Here is a 19,756-nt window from a genome sequence, read left to right as displayed (position 1 = left end):
CAAATAACAATATGCAGGCTGCTTCACAACTATTAACAAAAATAAAAATTGGAATTTACAGGCTTCACATAATATTCAATCTATTTTATCTTTTTTTTTACCATTTCCATCTAAAAAAAAATGGCAGTGATGAAAATTTTAGGAAATTTTGTTACGATATCGAAGAAATATATCAAACAAAAAACAATTTGATGTTGCATCGCACATGCCATTGACTGTTGCATTTGTTATTTCAGCGTCTCCCACCGGTCACATGCTGCAACAGCCCACAGTGATCGTTCCTAAACGTCAGAAATCTAAGAGGCCCAGCAAGAACAACAACGGTCCGACGAGTCCGGAGGGGGACGGCATCACCACGACAGGCGGCAGCATCCGTCGAAAGCCCAGCGTAAAGAAAAACAACAAGAAAAATACTCAGCACATCGAGGTCCAGCAGAACGCGGACTCAATAACGTCGACATTGAGTCCCGTCGAGTCCCCTATGACGAACCTGCCCAGCCCCTACGACACCACCTCGTTATACTCCAACATGAATCTAGCCCAAGGCTTGGAAAGCCTCATGGGCAACAAACAGCCACCCAGTTACGAAGACGTGGTGAAAAATAACTTGGGATTCACCTTGGATAACAATTACGGGGCGTTTAACATCTTCCAGGACCCGTTGATGATGCAACAAAGGCAGATGCAAGCTAATACTTTGAGTCCTCCTTATTCCAACCAGTCTCCGCCTCACTCGGTACAGTCAAACATGTCATTGTCGCCACAAGGTTATAACGGTTCGCCATCACCGGCAAAAAACCGGCCATCTCTTCCCACGAGTCCAACGCACATCGCCGCCATGAGGGCCGCAACCCAACAAAAGCACGGCGGCGTGCCGCAGGCTCAGAACCTACAGATGGGGTTTGAATTCAGCCAGACGGGCCTCGAACTGCCGATGGCCTATTCGGGACTGACGAGCACCACCCCGGCTACGCTGCAGCCTCAGCAGTTTCAGCAGCAGCAGCCACAACAACAGCAGCAGCAGCAGCAAAATTTTTACTTGACGCCTCCGTCGCAGCACTCGGACCACCTCCTGCCGGAGAATTTCCCCACCCCGAGCCCAGAGAGCCCGGGCCACTGGTCGTCCAGCTCGCCGCGGTCCTGTAACTCCGATTGGTCGGAGAACATCGCCAGCCCCAACACTTACGTGTCCTCCGGGCACCAGACCAACAAGGGCTCTGACGCCATTTATATTTGAGTGTCGGACACAATTTGTGATCTTGTTATCGTCTATTAAGTTGCGTAGGACGTAAGAAACACGGCTGCATTGTGATGGTTAATGCGAAGATGTAAGTAAATTTTTTTTTTATGTGCGGTTGTCGTACGTGTTTGTTTTTCCAACTGAAAATTTTATTTTTTTTTTGTATATAATCGTTTTATTTTGAAAGGCGGTTTCGGTACGTTGTTGTTTTAAAATGTACTTCCAAAAATATTCTTCTGATTTTAACTACAGGCTTTACCGACTACATTGTCACTTCTTAAGCATCAGTAAAATATATTTAGGCACTGTATTATTATCGGGTTCAAGGTATATTATAGAAATATTCGAGTTTATTACGTACGTTGCCTAATAGCGCTTCGCTTTTCGTATACAGTGTGTTCAAATTTATAGTTGTATAGACCGTTTACATAATTGGTTAAAAATAAGTGAATATCAAACATTTTTTTAATTAATGTTGGCTAAATGGCGGATATTTAAAAATTAGTAACTTACTGGAGAGGTACTTGGTCACTTTTAACCATTTCTTGGTTAAAATTGAAAAAATTATGTTTCTTTGAATTGGTCTACCATTAATATTGTGTGTATGCACATTTTCAAACAGTTCCTGTATCCTAAAAATGACGTTGCGTCTACCTTTAAGTTCATTATTTGAATATGCAGGCCGACAAAATTTTACGAAAGTCCAGAATCAGAGACCGGTTCTAGTGTACCCAAAGGATTTTGGTGCGCTGATTATGAATCCCGAGCTCAGAAATGTCCCATCACCCTAGGTTCTCGAGATATTCTAACCTAAATGTCCAAAAATCACGGTTTTTCGCTATATTCGGGGTCAGATTACACTTGCCCTCCTAAGCGTACTTCGATTTTTTTGAAAATCTTTTTTTTTTTCCTAGAGATATGACAGATTGAAGTTTAGTACTTCAGCGATTTCGTTACAACATGGAAATAAACAAAATTTATCCAAAAATGAGATATAGAGTACTTATATGTCTCTTGAGTCGCAGAATTAAGACCTGCTCCATAACCTCAATATTTCAAGATTTTCTAACCTAAAATTGCGAACACTACTATATTAAGCAGATACATGCTGTTACATTCGCATGCTAAGCTCATGGCAGGTTCATCATAATGCGCTATAACCTACGACATGTTAACTTAAATGCGCAATAACCAGCGAGTGTTAAACGCACAACAGGTTAACCTAAATGTTCAATAACCTGCGAGCGCTAAACCCGCGACAGGTAAACCTAAGTAAGCTATAACCTGCAACGCTAAACCCACGGCAGGTAAACCTAAATGCGCAATAACCAGCAAGGGCTAAACCCACAACAGGTCACAGATAACAGTATTCTAAATGGCGTTTTAAAATCGAAAATTTAATATGATTTATTAAAATTATTCCACCGAAGTTAAACAGTTTTGCATTAGCGTAGCTGGTTCCTGTGTAAGTACACAGTAACCAGCCAGTAAACCTAAGAAGGTTTACCTGTCGTGAGTTTAGCCTACGCAGGTTAATGCGCACTTAGGTTAACCTATCGTGGGTTTAGCGTCGCAGGTTACAGCGCATTAAGGTTCTAAAGGGTTCAGTGACCACAGGTTACTGGTGCATTTAGGCTAATCTGTCATGGTTTTAGCCCTCGCTGGTTATTGCGTGTTTAGGTTAACGTGTCGTAGGTTATGATGAACCTGTCATGAGCTTAACATCCAAATGTAACAGCGTGTATACATAAGAATCTCCTTCATTTAGTAGGTTTTTCTCTATTTTAGGTTTGATAATCTTGAAATATTGAAGTTACGGAGCAGATCTGCCGGTGTTTTCAAATTGAGTGACTCAAGAAACATATAAATATGTTATATCTCGTTTTTGGATAAATTTTGCTTATTTCCATGTTGTAACGAAATCGCTGAAGTACTAAACTTCAATCTATCATATCTCATGGAAATAAAAGATTTTCAAAAAAATCGAAGTACGCTTAGAAGGGTAAGAGTGATACTGAGATTAACGCAATTTTAGAAAAAAAATAATTTCACGTTGTAATCTGAGCCCGAATATAGCGATTTTTGCACTTTTAGGTTAGAATATCGTTTCTGGTTCTGAAAATAGTCGGCTTGTGTAATTTTAGAGTAAACCTACAAAAAATCATTACCTTTGCCATATTTAAATAAAAAAATAACTATTTATAACTGCAAAGACTAATTTTAATGAACGTATTGAAATAAATAACACAATTACTATTATCTGTTCAGTGTCCTGAAGGCGAGTATGTTTCCAGTGTGCACTTGAAAATATTCATGAAAGTTTGCACATGAAAAAATTAATTGTGCACAAATATGCTTTTTAGAAATGCATTAGAAGTTTTATTCTTAGTCTTCTGAAGTTCCACGCTGCATGAACGCCTGTCCACACTTTCATTATTACTTTTTTTAATTATCGTTCGTTGTTTTGAAAAATGTAAGCCACTTTAGATCATTTTCCACAAAATTGCACAATGTTTTGCATTTTCACAGAAATATTTGAATATATTGAAAATTTGTATCATTTGATGTCCCAATGTGAATGCATCTACGACATATTGCGTTATTGCGACATTGCAACAATAATACAGTATAACAAGGAAGTACCTTGTAGTGAACCTATTTGTAGAAGCTTTAACATTATTAAAAACTAAAATTTAAAAAAATATGTCTTTTACCTCTATCAATGGTCTGTACACCTATAAATCGACTGGGACACGCTGTACTTTATATTTTATTTCCTTTTAAATCCGTTTTAGCGCGAATGGAAGTTTATCCGAGTTTCCTCTTATTTGTAAAGCGCTTTGCATTAATGTCGAAATGCAGCATATTGTAACATGTGGTCTCATTTTTATCAAATGCCAAACATTCAGAACGTTTTTTCAGTATTTATTGCATAGTAGCCGATGATTGGGCCAGCTCCCATTCAGAAATTCGAATCCCAATTTGTGCCTTGACACACTTGTTATTTTAAATGTGTTGTAATATTATATAGAATACATAATTACATTTTGTACATATCGTAGAATGTAGAATAGTTTTTATTGCCTTGAATAGATCTTGAAATTCATAAATTCGTACGTTTGCAAGGGGAAATATTTTATTTATTTTTGTTTACAAGTCTAGTTGAATAGCTTATCTATCTATTATGGAGTACATTTTAAATGTATTAATTTATTGTTGAAAATTGCAAACGTACGAATTTATCGCTCGGTTTTAAATATTTCAAAATTCATGACAATTTGTAATATTTCCTTAGTTAAGATAAGTTCTGTCTCTCTATTTTTGTATGTTATGACTTTTTAATCTGTGCAGAACAACTAAATTCATTTTATTGCGAGTCTGTGATTCACGTGTAATTTCTAACAGCCTTTTGACAATATCGTATGGAGTTAGTGATATTAATTAAAAAGAAATATTTTTGATAATCTTTTATACATATAAAATTAACGCACATTCCACTTATGGGGATCAGTGTCTTTCAATTGTTATATGGTTTATAACCAGCGATTCGCGGTGGATGAGCTGTTAGATGTATATGGAGTAAGGGTTGACCGATTATTTTGTACATTTAGTTATTTAAGCAACTAAGTTATTTGCAGTGTTGCCACAATAATTTCAAATGGACGTAAACTTTAAAAATTAAAAAATATATACAAGGTGTCCCATTTACAATAATGAAGTTGGAACAGAATGTACTTAGTTATCTAAGCTAATCAAATTTTCAAAATACTTGATCAGTCTGTTTTCTTTATATTTCTAATACTCCATTCGCCGATAATCACCCAGTATATAAGATTTAGATTGTGTATTATATATAAAAATCAGTTGATAAACTAATAGGTTTATTTATAATTATCATATCTTTAATTAAAATCAGCTGGTTTTTTTTTCTTTGTAAAAAGTACTGATTAGATATCTAATAATAATTCATTATGGTTTTGATAATTAGGTTCTGCAATCTTCGATACCAAGCTATCGATTTTTGCCTCTTATTCTTTACTCTAGAGTAAGTTCTCGAAATCATGCTTTGTACTATATATTTTAAATAAATACATCCATTTTATAATAAAATTGATAATTATTCACACATGTACTCCCGCTCCTATATTTCTCCTATCAATATCTAAATCAAACGAAAAATCGTATCGTTATAGCATTAGAGGTGTATCTAAGGAATATATACAAGGAGTGAAGACTCCATGATTAAAAAAGTGAGACATTTCTTGGGTCATGTAAAGGCGGCGCTGATGTAAGTAGGGTATGAAAAAGACGCGTGATGTAAACACAACTGTGTTACTAGACTCTCCAGTGTATCAGTGCAACAGCGGCGACTTAAACTTTAATTTGGCTCATAAAACGGGATCTGAATTTGTATGTGCGGCCTATAAGAGTCCTCCCACCTTGTCTACACTCCATAGGTGTGCCATTCAGATCATATGTTACATGGAGGGAGCACCGTTTGTTAAAAAGAGAGCGATTAGATTTGTTAAAAAGAGAGCGATTAGAGCGAAAAGATTAGAGAGCGATAGTTTGGGTACTTATTCTCTCTCTCTAATCGCATATACTACTGGAGGTAGCCCGTCCAATCTTAGAGCATTTACTACTGGAGGCAGTGTTTCGGTAGCCGAGAGTGTAGCGGAGGTTTAGAGAGAGAGAGAGAGAGAGGGGTATAGGAGGGTATATGCTATCTCTCTCTAGCAGCACGTGATTGCATATTGTTAAAGAGAGATAGCAAATACCCTCCTATACCTCTCTCTCTCTCTCTCTCTAAACCTCCGCTATAGTCTCGGCCACTGGGGTAGTATATGCTCTAAGCTTCCAATAGCTCAGCAAGTTACAAGAGAGAGGTAGATGCTATGAAGGTACATGCTATCTCTCTCGCCAAACTTGATTGGATCATGATTGATCCCACCTGAGGAGGAGACCGCCAGTGAGGGTGTAATTAACATCTTCACCGACAGTTCAAAAAGGAAAAAAGGTACAGGATGTGGGATCTATTCTAGATCCCTATACATCCGATATCAGTGGGTTATAGATGTGCGTGCCGCCATGATACAAACGAAATTAGCAAGCTGCTAAAGAAATTGCCCACAGGTAGACAAAGTGCAAAAGCATTAGAATCTGCACAGATAATAGACAGTCTGAACCGATCTTGCATAATCGGAAGATAATGTCCAGATCGGTATGGGAATGCCACCAAGCGCTGGTGGTCCGTATTGGGAATCAAAGTTAGCTCATAAACCCAAAATGGCACGTTTTGTGGATACGTCCTTTTGGCAGGAAACCCTCGATATGATGTATGGCATAATTCACTCCGTTCTTAAACTATACTTTGCTGTCGAAATTATGGAGAGTGACTCAGATATAATATAAAAACAATATAATTACTATAAAGCAAGTAAAATATAAAATGATTCTTATAACGGTTCAATATTATTTGTATTAAATGATGTCCCGCTCTCTACGCAGATCGATAGGATCTATAATCGTCTGTAGACTGGGTTACACTGAATGTGGATCTATCTTCTATCTCTCTCTATTGCACTTATAATACTTATAGAGAAATGCTTTTTCAGTGGATGTAAACGGAAGTACGTAGTACTTGGTTCAGCCATCGTTAGAAACACCATAGAATAAGCGTACGTGCGGGGCGTTAATTCCGTGGCTATAATAAATTTATAAATTAAAAAATACAACCGGGAAATTTTAAAATGTAGTAATAATTAAAATGAATTAAAGTGCCGGTTGTAGCAAACGGTCTGTTGGTCATAAATGCCCTAATCTATACGATGGCATCATTTTATAGAAAACACTTAAAATTTAATAATAAAATGTCACTAAAATATTTTTGTTTAGTTTTGTGTTGTTTTAAGTTTTCTTGATAAAACCTCTAAAAATAATAAATATGTATTATGTTTTATTATCTTTTTTCCATAATTTATATACAGGGTGTTGTGCTTAAATATGATACAAGCTTCTTTATTTTGTTAAATATTAATTAATATATTCTATACATACATCATATATGCTTTCTGTTTGTCGTCTGAAAATGTATCGAATTTGATGAAACTTGGTGATAAGACATTTTAAGGAATGCTGAATGAGAATTCGTAATCTATTTTTTGGAAAAAAATCCCTAATACCAATTAGCTCTTTTGTCGACAAAAAGACACGTCCTAGTTGGCCGTGAATTGCATTAATAAAAACAGCACTATTACAGTAAGATAGTTTTTTTTATCCTACATTCTGAAAACATTTTTTTTGAAATTGGTCAAAAAATAAAGAAGCTACAGGCTTGTATCTCATTTAAGACACCTGACACCCTGTATATCTTCTTGCCTCTGTGGTGGTTAGGTAAAACAAGAAAAGTGCACGAAGTATAGTGGCGATACTGGGGAGTGTGAACTCGAGAGGGGGAAGGAAACGGGCACGGGGAGAGGTGTCCGGGCAGCATTATTCTGAGAGACAGACAGGCAAGCGGTAGTCCTAACTGTCCTATGTTACTGTTTTATTGTATAACCTTTGCTATATATGTATGTTTGTCAAAATACATTTATTAAGAAAGTTTACGTTGTGTCAACAATTATTCCCAGACACATATACACAGGCGGTTGTCCCAACTGGCCTACTACACCATCTAAACTGATTCGCTTTGGATTTTCGATTCCCGCACGCTTCATCTTCCTTACTAGTCGAAGAGCTAGCGATGAGTCACTCTCCAAAATTTTGACCGTGAAGTATAGTCAAAACTATAGTCAAATAAAATAAGTAAATCTCAGTAATGTAGTAATTATAAATTAAGCTAATTAGACGAGTTAAAAATTTTTTTCCTAAAAACACGGACGCAAGGAGACAAGCAACCCCCTACCTGGGAATTTTGCACTACCCCAACAGTTTTACATCCTTTCCGAGGGATGGTATGTCTTCCTATACAAGGTTCATCTAAATTAGTACAGCTTCTGTGAATACACTGACATACTGGCCACTAGAAGGTGTATGAGCATCCCGAGCCTTCCCTGGATGGTCACCTATCCAAGTATAAATTCCAAGTCGCTAGGCCGCAGTCGCCCTTACAAGAACTAATAATCAATTAACTTTCTATTTAAATAATATTGTACTGCACAGTATATCAAGTGTACACACATGTAAATATTTAACATTTACCTCAGACACTCCGGTTTTCCTAAAAAATGGTTTAGAAACAAAATCGATTCACAATCATATGTTTCTTGAAATTCTATCTCCCTGCCTGTAACATGAGTAGAGTCAGGCCTGGTTCCTTGAGTATATAAAATAACCACACTTTGCTTCTGCAGTTTATTGTGACAAGACAGCTTGGGGGTGAGCTTCTTGAAAGAGAACTTCCATGAACCACACTGGAAACTAGTAGGGCTCTTAGGTGATTACAATACAATAAAAAAGTATAAAAGTCTTACCTAGCACCAAGGCAACAACCTAACAAATTATATATACAATAATTATAACACATTCAAAAACCTCTAGGGTTGCTGACACCAGTATGGTTATCATCATAGAAAATATTAGTATTATATTTTCTGTGGTCATCATGCAAATGGCTAAACCAGGAGCTGGAGTAAGAAAAAACACTGGCCAGAAGAAATAGTGCCACAAAAAATATAAGTAAAAAAGTTTATCTTTATATGTGTTGCTGGCTGCCTACTCCAAAGACTTAATAGTATTAAATTTTAAATTCTGCTCATTATGTACATTTGTGTCAAATGCCAGCTCCACTCTCGTGAGCACGTCCTGTGGAGGCTCTCGCGCGGGTCTTAGCAAGCGGAAGCTGCAAGAGCGCTAGCCATCCACACTCTCAAATTATTCAATTGCCCGCTACGTCTACTACAAGATCACCGTGATTGAAGTCACTGCGTTCACTGAATTTGCCACCCATGACATGACTCGTATTTAAATAAAAAATTATCAACAATATAATAAATTTATTTAAAAATGTTTAAAAATAAATAAAGAATGTGGTATAATACTGAACACATGATGTAAAAGTAAATAAAATGGTTAATGCTACATAAAAAGATAATCAAATAGTAATAAAGGGTTAGTAGAAGAACAGTCTCAAAAAGTATGTTAAATCGTTTAGTTTACAAAATAAAAATTAGGTATATAATATTGAAACGTCCCTGATTAATGGCTGACCCTGTGTCCTACATGAGTGTTGACGGGCAATTGTGTTTCTCAGAACAAAGGATTTATCCTGTCTTATGTGCCTACTTGCACTCAGTACAAGCGGCTAAAGCAGTTTTAAAGCAGACAAAATATTTGATAAATCCTCCTTTGCCATTCCAAATACTAGATTGGTAAAAAACGTGGTGATACGTTCACACATAGGACACAGCGCCCAGTAATGTCGCACAGACAGCGCTGATTGGACCGACCACTCCAGCACTGTCGACTGCTTTAATCGCCCATGTTAGTGTAAGGAAAAAATTGCTTTTTTGTTAAGTTGAAAATGTAACAAAAAAAATTATTCTATTATAATTTTAGTTTATTTTTTAGTCATAACAGAAGACATTATCAAAGTAAGCAAATTCCTAACCTTATAGACCTAGTTCTGATCCCTCAGGAAATATTAGTCTTTATATATATATTTTTTTATTATTCTTCATCTAACCTTTCTGTGAAATTCAAAAGCACACATTCCATTAAATCTACAGAAAAATCTGAAACTATAATAAAAACACCATATTTTCTTTAAGGTTTATCTGATATGGAATTGACATAAAAAAAAATTAATATAAGCTTATGAATATGAAGAAAATCCTCAAAAAAAAATTATGACTAGTTTGGATACCTAAGAGACGAGATATTAATAAAATAATTTTTTACGATTTAGTACGGAGTCTTATGAGAATACAGATTTTTCGGTCTTTCCACTTAGAATGCGCAACAATTGATGAACAGTTATCTAAGGAACCATATGACAGCTTGTAGAAATCAATTAGGTACTTGCAAGATACATAATTTATAATAATTTTCCTTCAAACTGCTGTCGTTGACTAACTTAATCTTTATGTGCGTTATAGCGGCAACACCGCGGTTCTCGATGTAGCATATTATTTGAAATTTGCAGGTATGACATATGATGTATATTTCAAGCTTAGGCATCCAAACAAACAGGATGATCGAACGCGAGCGAGCGAACGCTGAGCCGAGCGCGCCAGCCAAGTGCAACGTTGCCAAATCTAAAGGCTTACTACTTTAGTCACTAGCGAATCTAGAGAAACTCTTATTTGACTTTAGACATACCCGATAAACCTTCTTAAATTCCTATTGTACACTTAGTTTGATTAAAAATATTAACAGATATAAAATTAAGTAGCTCCTATTACAAAACAAAAAAAATGGAATGTGAAAAATAATACTATTTTGATTAAGTAGTACGTAAACAATATGAAATTGACAAGACAGTCATTTTAATATGATTATACTTAATAATATAACTAACAGTTCGTCTATGTACACATAAAGACATATAAGCTTCTAAAGAAAAATGGAACAAAGTAATACTATCTTGATATATTTAATATTTACGGATCATAATCTTCTGTTACGATTGCCCTATTGCTCGTCAAAAAAGTATTAGCCTACCCTAAACATAATTTTGATTACTTTCCCAACCATTCACTCACTCTGCCGTTGTCAAAGACAAGATTATGTTTTGGTAGCGGCACGAGTCGCCCACGTTTCAGAATTTCCATATTCTCTCCAGGGTAATACTAAAAGAAAAATCACTTTAACACCTTCGACTCCTAAAAATATTTCAGTTGGGAACCGTAAATTGGTTAAAGCGATAGTAAAGTGTTAAGTATAATTTCGCAGCTTTACCAAAAACGTCTATATCAAAGCGACCACGCAATTTCTATTGTTTTATAGCTCCATTTTCTATGTTAAAATGAACAAAAATAAAGTTCATCATTTTGTTAGGGTATCTAGTCGGGCTGAACTCACCTGACATTGTGATATAAAGTCTAGTAGTGCTGATCCCAATTTCCGACTAGATTCGACCAGTTGATCGAGACTGTAAATAAAATTATCATAAATTTTCTACAATCATCAGTTTTTAAAATTAGTACATGCAAATTTTTAGTCTCCATAGAAAATAATTTAGAAAAGAGAATTAAATTTTTTTTTTGATTTTTTATCATGAAGAATGTTATTGAATATTTTTTATCGCTTTTTATTGAAAATAATTTAAATTGCCATAAACATGTTTTTCGTCTATTAGGTGGATATCAGTCAAAATCAAAGTCACAAATTGTAAATCGATGTAACAAAAATATCTCATAAAGTATGAGCATTACATAAGTTGCATACAATATCACTATTTTCACATTACAAATCATTTATTACTGTCATCCCTCAGCCCAAAAAGTGAAGTATAACAAAAATATTAAATAATCTTTCTACATAACTTTCAAAAAGAAAAACGGATTGAAATGAACCAAGTACTGATCGAAATCCAAAAAAGAACCATATCTAACGTGACACAAATGAATCTTTAAAACCTTCGAGTATTATTGGAGGTAGCCTTTCAAAGGCTGGGTATATTCAGAGATAGGTATATTACAAGGTGAAGAGAGAGATAGCTGTTATGCTATCTCCCTCTCACCAAACGTGATTGGCTCACGACTGATCCCATGTGACAGGAACAACCAATAACATTCGGCGAGAGAGATAGCATGTACATTCACATCAGCTATCACACTATTCGCGGCTTTGTTCAAAATCGGCTGCTCCGTTTGAAAATTACATTGACTCTGTAATAAAGATCGAGATGCCTAGTAACTTTTGTGGGTCTGAAGATTATTTTTCATGGATAATTAATAAAAACATCTAAATACAGCAAGGCTGAAGTAGATGGTTACGATGTTTTAGGATTTTTAAGACAAGAACGTTCTAAAAATTACCTGCTAACTTCGGCTAGGCCTCCAGAAACAATTGTATCACAGATTTTAGTGTTGGCATTAACATCAAACAGCGGCACTCCAAAATGACAATCTAACAAGGTCCAAACCTATTTTGTTTCCCAAAAAAGAAAACACAAAACATCGCACTAAATTACATCTTATTAATATGAAGCTAACATTATGCTACTTTCTAATATAAGTTAAAGCAAGGTGCAAAAATTACGAAATACACTTTTGATTGTTAGTTTCAAAGAAAATATAATGTGTGTTGCAATTAAGTACTTCAAGGTGTTAACTACAAATTCCTTGTATTCTAATAATAGAACATTATGCTGTTTTTCATTTAGACCTTTTAAAGAAATCAGATGTTAAAGTAAAAATTTTAAAAAATGGTGTTTTCGTGTTATTTTGATTAAAAAAAAAAACAAGACAAATATAGGAAATGAGGATTATGGTTATTTTGTTGCATAAGCAAACCAGTTCAAAAGTATTGTTTTTTAAAATCAAGTTTTCATTTTCTTTTCATTTTTCTAAAATTTCATGCAGTTTTTTTCGTCGATAACTTCAAAGTGAAAAACAAAAAGAAAATAGATCAAATATTCAAATTCTGCAACTTTGCTCTAATTTGACCAAACTTGTACCGCTTAAACGCACATCCCAATGGATGCTTTAAAGGAGTTGAAATCATGTTGAATAAAATTAAAAAAAGTTTGATCCAAGTCAACTATACTTTTGATCCATAGGTGACTGAAATAAAAAATTTGAAAGGTAAATGCCAACTCTTCTTTTCTCTCAACTTTTTTTTACCAAAATTACACAAAAAATTTTTGCTGGCTTAAGATAAAAGTCTATGCAAAATTTCAAGTTATTTATTGTCTTAATAAGTTATTAAACTTCTATTAAACCTTCTATCTTGAAAACACAGTACCACAATGAAAAATGATGTAAAGAAAATCCCATTATCTTTGCAGACAGAATCTGCATTTACACCACAACATACTTTTTGTAGCACCTCATATAATGAAATTATTAAAATTATTATTAGTCCTGATTCTGATCAAAAACAAAATTAGTATCTTTATTAATTTATCAAATAAATTTCTGAACTCACCTCAGGCGCTATATCTTTTTTTTCAATTTTGTCACTGCTTTCCTCCGCCAGTTTCCGTTTCTCTTCCTTATTTTGGTTTTCTCGGTCTCTTGTGAACATACTGATATTTTCATCCAACGGACTCACAAGGCCTTCCACGGAAACACTGCTCTTCAAATTTAATTCCAACCCGAGGTTTTCTTTTGCTTCCGTGACCTCTTCACGTACGACGAGATGATCCAACTCTTCCTGAAGCAAATCAGTACATTCCTGACTGGTAAAACCGTTGGCAGGTGAGGAAGACTCGCTAGTTGTCACTGGGGTTAACGCAAAGTGATTTTCGACGGGTGACTGAAGTTTCCTTTCCAGCTCGTCCTTGTCGATTATCATTTCAGATTTGTCTCGTGTAGTATCCTTTGCTGACTGCTTTTCTTGGTGCTCTGTCTTAATTTTTTCCGTAGGCGCCTCATCGGTTTTAAAACTGAAGTTCTCGTTGCAAATCGAAAGGGGTTCCATTTCGTTTTCCTTTTCTGCTTTGGCCTTGGCAATTTTTGCAAATCCTAGAAATATAAAGCTTCGTTTGTGTAATATAAGAAGAAATACTTCCAATTTAACTACAAAAACAGGTGAAACTTCTATCCAAATAAGACGATTTGATTTAGATTTTTCATAAACGTTTGTACACTTTCGATAGATGGCGAAAAAAGTCCAGGCGCGATTTATGAAAAAAAAACAAAAATAGAATGGCAAAACCCACATTTTGATAACTTGATTTAGGAGATACAAGGCTTCTTCAATTTTGGCTCGGTTTTTATTTGTGAAATTTGTTTTATTTTTGCCTTGTATATGTTACGACCTAAGATATGAAAGTGCAGTTTTCACCATAAATCTCAAAAAAAAAAAAAAATTCTCAAAAATCGATGCCGGGACATTTGAACTACTTTTTGTCTATCTCTTCCAGAAATATCAGGAACCTCACAAAAATATCAAAATTGGTCTACTTTGTACGTGCTATGTTTCAGTAAAAGTTATTTGATATCATAACCATTAAAAACACCCTGTTAACTCTTTGTGTCGCAAAATGTTCGATCAGTTTTTGTACCTAGTAGCACAAAATTTAGTGAAGGGATTGTTGCTCAAACCTGCACACAACAGAAAATATAACTTAAATTAATTATATTTGCATTTCTAACCGATGCCGCCATCTATACTTCTTTTTTACAACACGATACAGTGATCTACCAAGTGGTATACCGATAATACCTCCGTGACAAGTGCAAAAAATTTTTGAATAAATGGTACAAGCAGAGCACCACTATGCCAATAGTGCAAAATATAAGGTGATGCAATAATTGTACCAGAGAGACGGAAAGAGTTAAATGACCTGATATGATGTTGCAATTTCACCACTTAATTTTATTTGAAAATCGAGGCTAAGATATCTGAGCTTGTCTACTCGTCTATCTCCTTGAGAAATACCAGGAACCATACAAAAATATCAAAATTGGCCCACTCTGTACATGCCGTAATTTAATAAAAGATAATTGGTGTCATAAAAATGACCAAACATGCCATGTATCTGTTAATTGAAATCATTTTTGTCTTTGTCCCTTTCAAAAATACAAAGAACCTTACATAAATGGAAGAACTGTTCCACTTGGTACCTCCCTTAGGACAGCAAAAGTTATTTGATATCATAAGAATGACTAAAAATGCTCTATATATCAAGCCCGAGACATCTGAACTACTTTTTGTCCATCCCCTTGACAGATACCAGAAACCCTACAAACTGTTAAAATAGGTCCACTCTGTACATACCACAGCTTTTGCATTCATCCAAGAGTCGATTTAGTAATTTTTTAAAACTCACCAGTACTCAACCGTCCCGCCGTCCTGCCCAATCTGACAACTTGCTCCTTGTTGGGACACCCAAAATCCAAAACTCCGATATTTGCAAATGTCAGATACCCGCAATTATGATCCAAATCCACAAACTCCCCCAAACACCTGACCGCCTGGTGATTTTTAAACAGTAAATCCATGGGCTGTTCCTTGATTTTCGTCGAGGGATCGGACTTTAGCGGAAACGGAATGACGTAAGTCTGGGCGGGTTGGTGAACGCCGTAGGCCTGGATAAGTACTGGAGAAAATTGTAAGGCTGCGTTCACGTACAGAATATTGGCCACTGGTATGACCGCTGGTTCGTGGAGCCAAGACGTAACTAGTAACCGGGTAAATCCTAGGAACATCCGGGGTAGTTGTTTCAAAGTAGTGCCTTTAAATAGAAAATTATATAAACAGTAAATGTATTCCAAATGACTTGATTCATTCATTTATTTATTTATTGAAATACAATATTTCACAGAAAATAACGGTCAATTATTGAACAGGAGTATAAGAATATAACAGATAGTAAGTGAAAAATATAAATGGACATGGACATTCAGGCAATAAAAAAATACATCACAATATACAGGCGCCGACAATTAAAAATCAATATTATTTCATAATTTATTCAATTTAGGTGTAATATTGTAATAATAAAATGATGCTGTTGCAAGATGATATCGTGTAGTAAATAAGATGGTTTGAAGAAAAGTACTCGAGTAATGAAGGAGGGTGTACAAGGGGCCTAATAAGGCCTAAGTGCCGTGGTGGAAGACAATTCCACCACCCCTCCGACATACATACATACATACAAGGTTGGTTTAACATTTAATAAATTACGGGAGTTTTGAATGTCAATACGCTAATGTTGAATCAAGGTAGCCTTTTTATAAATATGACCCCATTCAAAGTTATATCCTGTATAAAGATACCAACTGCAAATTTCACACTAATTCATAAAAGTTGTCGTAAGTCTTTACCTTTAGTCAGGAGAAGGGAAGGTGGTCCATAACCAGTCATGTGGTACAAAAATAGTTTAAACCATAAGGAATTGACTTCAGGTACAGCTGGTCCCAAGTGGGGAGGTAATAAACTAGTGATCGGACGAACTTCCTTGCTGAGAGGAGCCATTGACACTAACAACCTAATTTTTCTTATGTATATAACAGTTTCTATTTTACCATTTTTACATACATACTTGTATTTCTTTTGTAACAGCCTCATACAGGTCGCATCGTCAAGGGAATGCAAGCTTTCTAACCTAACTAAATCTAAACCGGGGCTAGGTAATTTCCTCAGCGCTAGAACGGTGGACCTCAAAATAACCGCATGATCAAAAAATCTTCGGGCTTCGCCTACAGGAAAATATATGATAAAAAATAAGTAACCGTAATTTGTTTAAATTTTAAATTATTTGAATTAGCTTAATTCTTTAAAATAAAGTAATTTCCTATTTTAAATTCATTTTTATCCCCTAAATTTTTGGTGCAGTTTCTCGTCATCCTGTATAAAATGTTACCTTCTCCTTCGGCATCAAGAACAGAAACTTTCTCCAATTCCGCAAGGAAACTATCCAAGGTCTCATCACACAATTTTCCAACCTCAAACATGGTAACGGCATGTTTCTTCAGACCGGGAGACAAGTTACCCATCATAAGAAATGCCGTAAGGGTCGAATCGAACAAAAACGCTACCCGTTGGCCCTTTCTGGGCAAACTTGAACTTGCCGGACTCTCCGGTACCTCGGTCTGCGGCGACTGAAGCTCGCCAGATATGTTTAAGTTGGAATTATTATTTAGATTCAAGGTTAGCGGTGTAATATCCACATTTCTAGAATAAAACATATTTTTAAATAGTCAAAGATTATCATTTCATTTTTATACTTGGAACTCTGCATGGGGACATTACTCCAACTCGGGTGCCACTTGTTCCTTTCCTGTTCAATGTCGACATCCAATTTTCGTGCAAATTTCAGTCTACAATAAAGCGACACCGCTTGTTTCACTAATTCGGTATCAACTTGCAACACTCCCGCAAGCTGAAAAGAAATTTTGTAAAATCTCGGAAACTAAACATTTTCTGACCCATGCTTATGGAAATTTCTTTTTAAAGAATCATCATGTAATGTTTGGTTTATGCAGTTAGGAACACCCTGTATGTAATAATAATCAAAATTTTCAGAAAATTTGAGAAATTCCCTAGTACTTTCAAATTAGTATATACATTACCACATATATATATTAGTATATATATATATGTGGTAAGTTTAATTTGACTCACCTCCCCAACTGTAGTGTGTTCATCGATAGACACAAATATCTTGTAAAGAAGGGTTTCAAAATAATCTCCCAATATTCTATTCATAACGAAGCCCTGTAACGGAGGTACTTGCACTCTATCAGCTCCAGTAATGGGTACATCTAAATATATCAATCCCTTTCTGAAAATTTAATTTTCATGTTGTATACTCGCTTCATGAAATTATACTCACTTGTATAAACTAAGAACAACGTAATAATTCAACTGTCCAGCGTTCTGTGATCCTAAATCTATTAATTTATCTATAACAGCCAATTCTTCTTCATTTACCATCTAAAATATATTTATTTATTTATTTATTTAGGGGGAATTGCCCATTTAACTTGAACATTACGAGACTACAATTTATTTACACAAATACAAATATTCCCATAAATTTAAGAATAAAAAAGAGATTAAATTCCAAACGAATCGTTTATAATACGGAATTTAATTAGTTGTCTGTTTGGAAAGTATATTTTTATGATAAAAATATGTAATAAGGTAAAACTAAATATGCATTTCCGAAATATAGTAACATGCGTATTACTAACACAATCATGAAAACAGTTGTTGATATCCAAGTTACGATAATAATGAGGTCATTACATTCTTATCATAAATTAGAACTTTTGTAAATGTGTAAGTCAAGTAATATCAGTTTCAAAATAACTTTTCCTATAATGAAGTAATTTAAATAAAAATAAATCACCTTAATATCCTCTTCAAGCACTAGCCCAACTTCAACTCTCCACCACGGTTCAATATGAATGTCACATGGAACTTTTGGAAGTAGTATCCGAACGTTTTTCCTACCAAACAATCTACCCCTATTAGACCTAGATTTATTCATCAATTCTATATACTCGTTTCGGCCTATGCCGAGCAAACGTAAACCTATAAACAGACATGATAGATATATTTTATTAATTTCCCTCTACTCACAGTCAGCTGCTGTAAAATTTGGCAACGTATCATAACTTTTCTCAGCCTGCATGAGTTTTTCCACGACAGAAATGTAGTAATTGAAAGGAGTCATTCGTAGGCCCTTTATAATCATATCGGCCAAATGATAAGGAAATAGCATGAGCCGCTCTCTACTGTAAGCAACAACACGCTCATAGTACCTCTTTTCATCTCTAAACACATGACGAACTAAAAGAAAAGAATTAATACACTCTTTCAAATCTAACATTGTCTTACACACTCACCTAAATTTCCTCGATATCTAAGTTGATTTTTTATACTGAAATTCACGACATACCGGTCATATTCTTTTGAGGAGTTGCTTAATATCTACGGGATAATATTAATGATATTACATTATATTTGTTTACATAGAAGATAAACATTATGGTGCAGTAAATTCATACTACCTGCTTTATATGCGCTGGCAAATGCGCCCACGTCACATTCTTCCGGATGTTTTCTTCTATTTCTGCATTCATTGTGCATTACGGAGTTTTTATCATTTTTTTCTCTAAAAAAGAAGTTTTTTAATAAAATGCAGATAAAAAGTCAAAATCGAATCAAAACTTGTGATTTCTGATGATGACAGATGTAAAAAACATGTGTTATCCAGTGACACCAACAGTACCAACACTAAAATGAAAATATAACCACTGATAATAAAATAATAGACCAGCAACTTGTCTGAAATGGTTGCATAAAAATACCCTTCACTTGGAACCATGATGACGCCATTTTGTTGGCGTGCAAAAACATAAGGTACGTTTTAAGCAATTTTGTATTAATTCATAATTCAAGCAAAAATATGGTTTAAAAAGAATACAAATTTATTACGGTAATTATTTACTATAGGGTAAAATGTCCAAAGCGTCCTTGCAGTCGATGAGCCGTTTTCGGGAAAAAAAAATTAAAACTGTCAGATGGACAGCGCCGCGCCATTATTCTATGGCTAGAAATTGGCCTCAATGATTTGGGATCGAGGGGGATTATCCCTCTTTATCCTGCCTCATCTCGTGTAGGCCTGGACAGCCTTCGTAGGTGGGCCCCATCCGTCGTCTACCCCGACCGCAAATGCGGCCGGTGTAGGCGCTTTGTGGGACCTCCTTTTGTCCTGGCTGGGCCCCGCCGGCTAGGGCCCTTTCTTCTGGCGCTCTTCTTGCTTCGCCGGCTCGTCTGTGTAAACCCCGGGGGTAGTGTCATGTTTATGTGTGGTATGGTTGGGTAGGGTAGTGCGGCTATGCAGCCTGGGATGCGCTTTGCTAAGGTGGCCCTTAGGCTAGCGCGGGAGGG

General features: G+C 35.4%; 2 protein-coding genes across 2 annotated transcripts in view; one reads left to right on the top strand and one right to left on the bottom strand.

Annotated features, from left to right (window-relative positions):
• LOC108913441 (neurogenic locus Notch protein) overlaps positions 1-5,350 on the top strand; it is a 227,168-nt gene extending 221,818 nt beyond the window's left edge. Inside the window, exon 15 of the mRNA XM_018718993.1 lies at positions 237-5,350. Coding sequence (XP_018574509.1) covers positions 237-1,237 — 1,001 coding nt within the window. The 3' untranslated portion in view covers positions 1,238-5,350. The remainder of the gene's footprint in view (positions 1-236) is intronic.
• Positions 5,351-10,326: 4,976 nt separating this feature from the next.
• On the bottom strand, positions 10,327-19,110 carry LOC108913443 (protein FAM91A1). The gene is made up of 16 exons (XM_018718995.1): positions 19,034-19,110; positions 18,874-18,977; positions 18,709-18,793; positions 18,443-18,652; positions 18,210-18,394; positions 17,691-17,791; positions 17,480-17,639; positions 17,083-17,237; positions 16,719-17,029; positions 16,398-16,554; positions 16,180-16,343; positions 15,183-15,587; positions 13,334-13,872; positions 12,223-12,329; positions 11,264-11,333; positions 10,327-11,031 (listed from the first exon to the last, which is right to left on the bottom strand). The coding sequence occupies exons 2-16, from the start codon at positions 18,943-18,945 to the stop codon at positions 10,921-10,923; spliced, it is 2,832 nt and encodes a 943-aa protein (XP_018574511.1). The 5' UTR covers positions 18,946-18,977; positions 19,034-19,110; the 3' UTR covers positions 10,327-10,920.
• Between the last annotated feature and the right edge of the window lie 646 nt (positions 19,111-19,756).

This window comes from Anoplophora glabripennis, unplaced genomic scaffold (assembly GCF_000390285.2).
Source record: "Anoplophora glabripennis isolate ALB-LARVAE unplaced genomic scaffold, Agla_2.0 scaffold528, whole genome shotgun sequence".
NCBI classification, from domain to species: domain Eukaryota; kingdom Metazoa; phylum Arthropoda; class Insecta; order Coleoptera; family Cerambycidae; genus Anoplophora; species Anoplophora glabripennis.
This window is presented reverse-complemented; position numbering and strand designations above follow the sequence as displayed.

Coding starts and splice junctions, on each gene's coding strand:
- LOC108913443 (XM_018718995.1), bottom strand. CDS start 18,945: ATGAATGCAGAAATAGAAGAAAACATCCGGAAGAATGTGACGTGGGCG. Junction 17,238..17,479: donor AACACACTACAGTTGGGGAG/GTGAGTCAAATT, acceptor ATTTCTTTTCAG/CTTGCGGGAGTGTTGCAAGT. Junction 15,588..16,179: donor TTCCCTTCTCCTGACTAAAG/GTAAAGACTTAC, acceptor TTCTATTTAAAG/GCACTACTTTGAAACAACTA.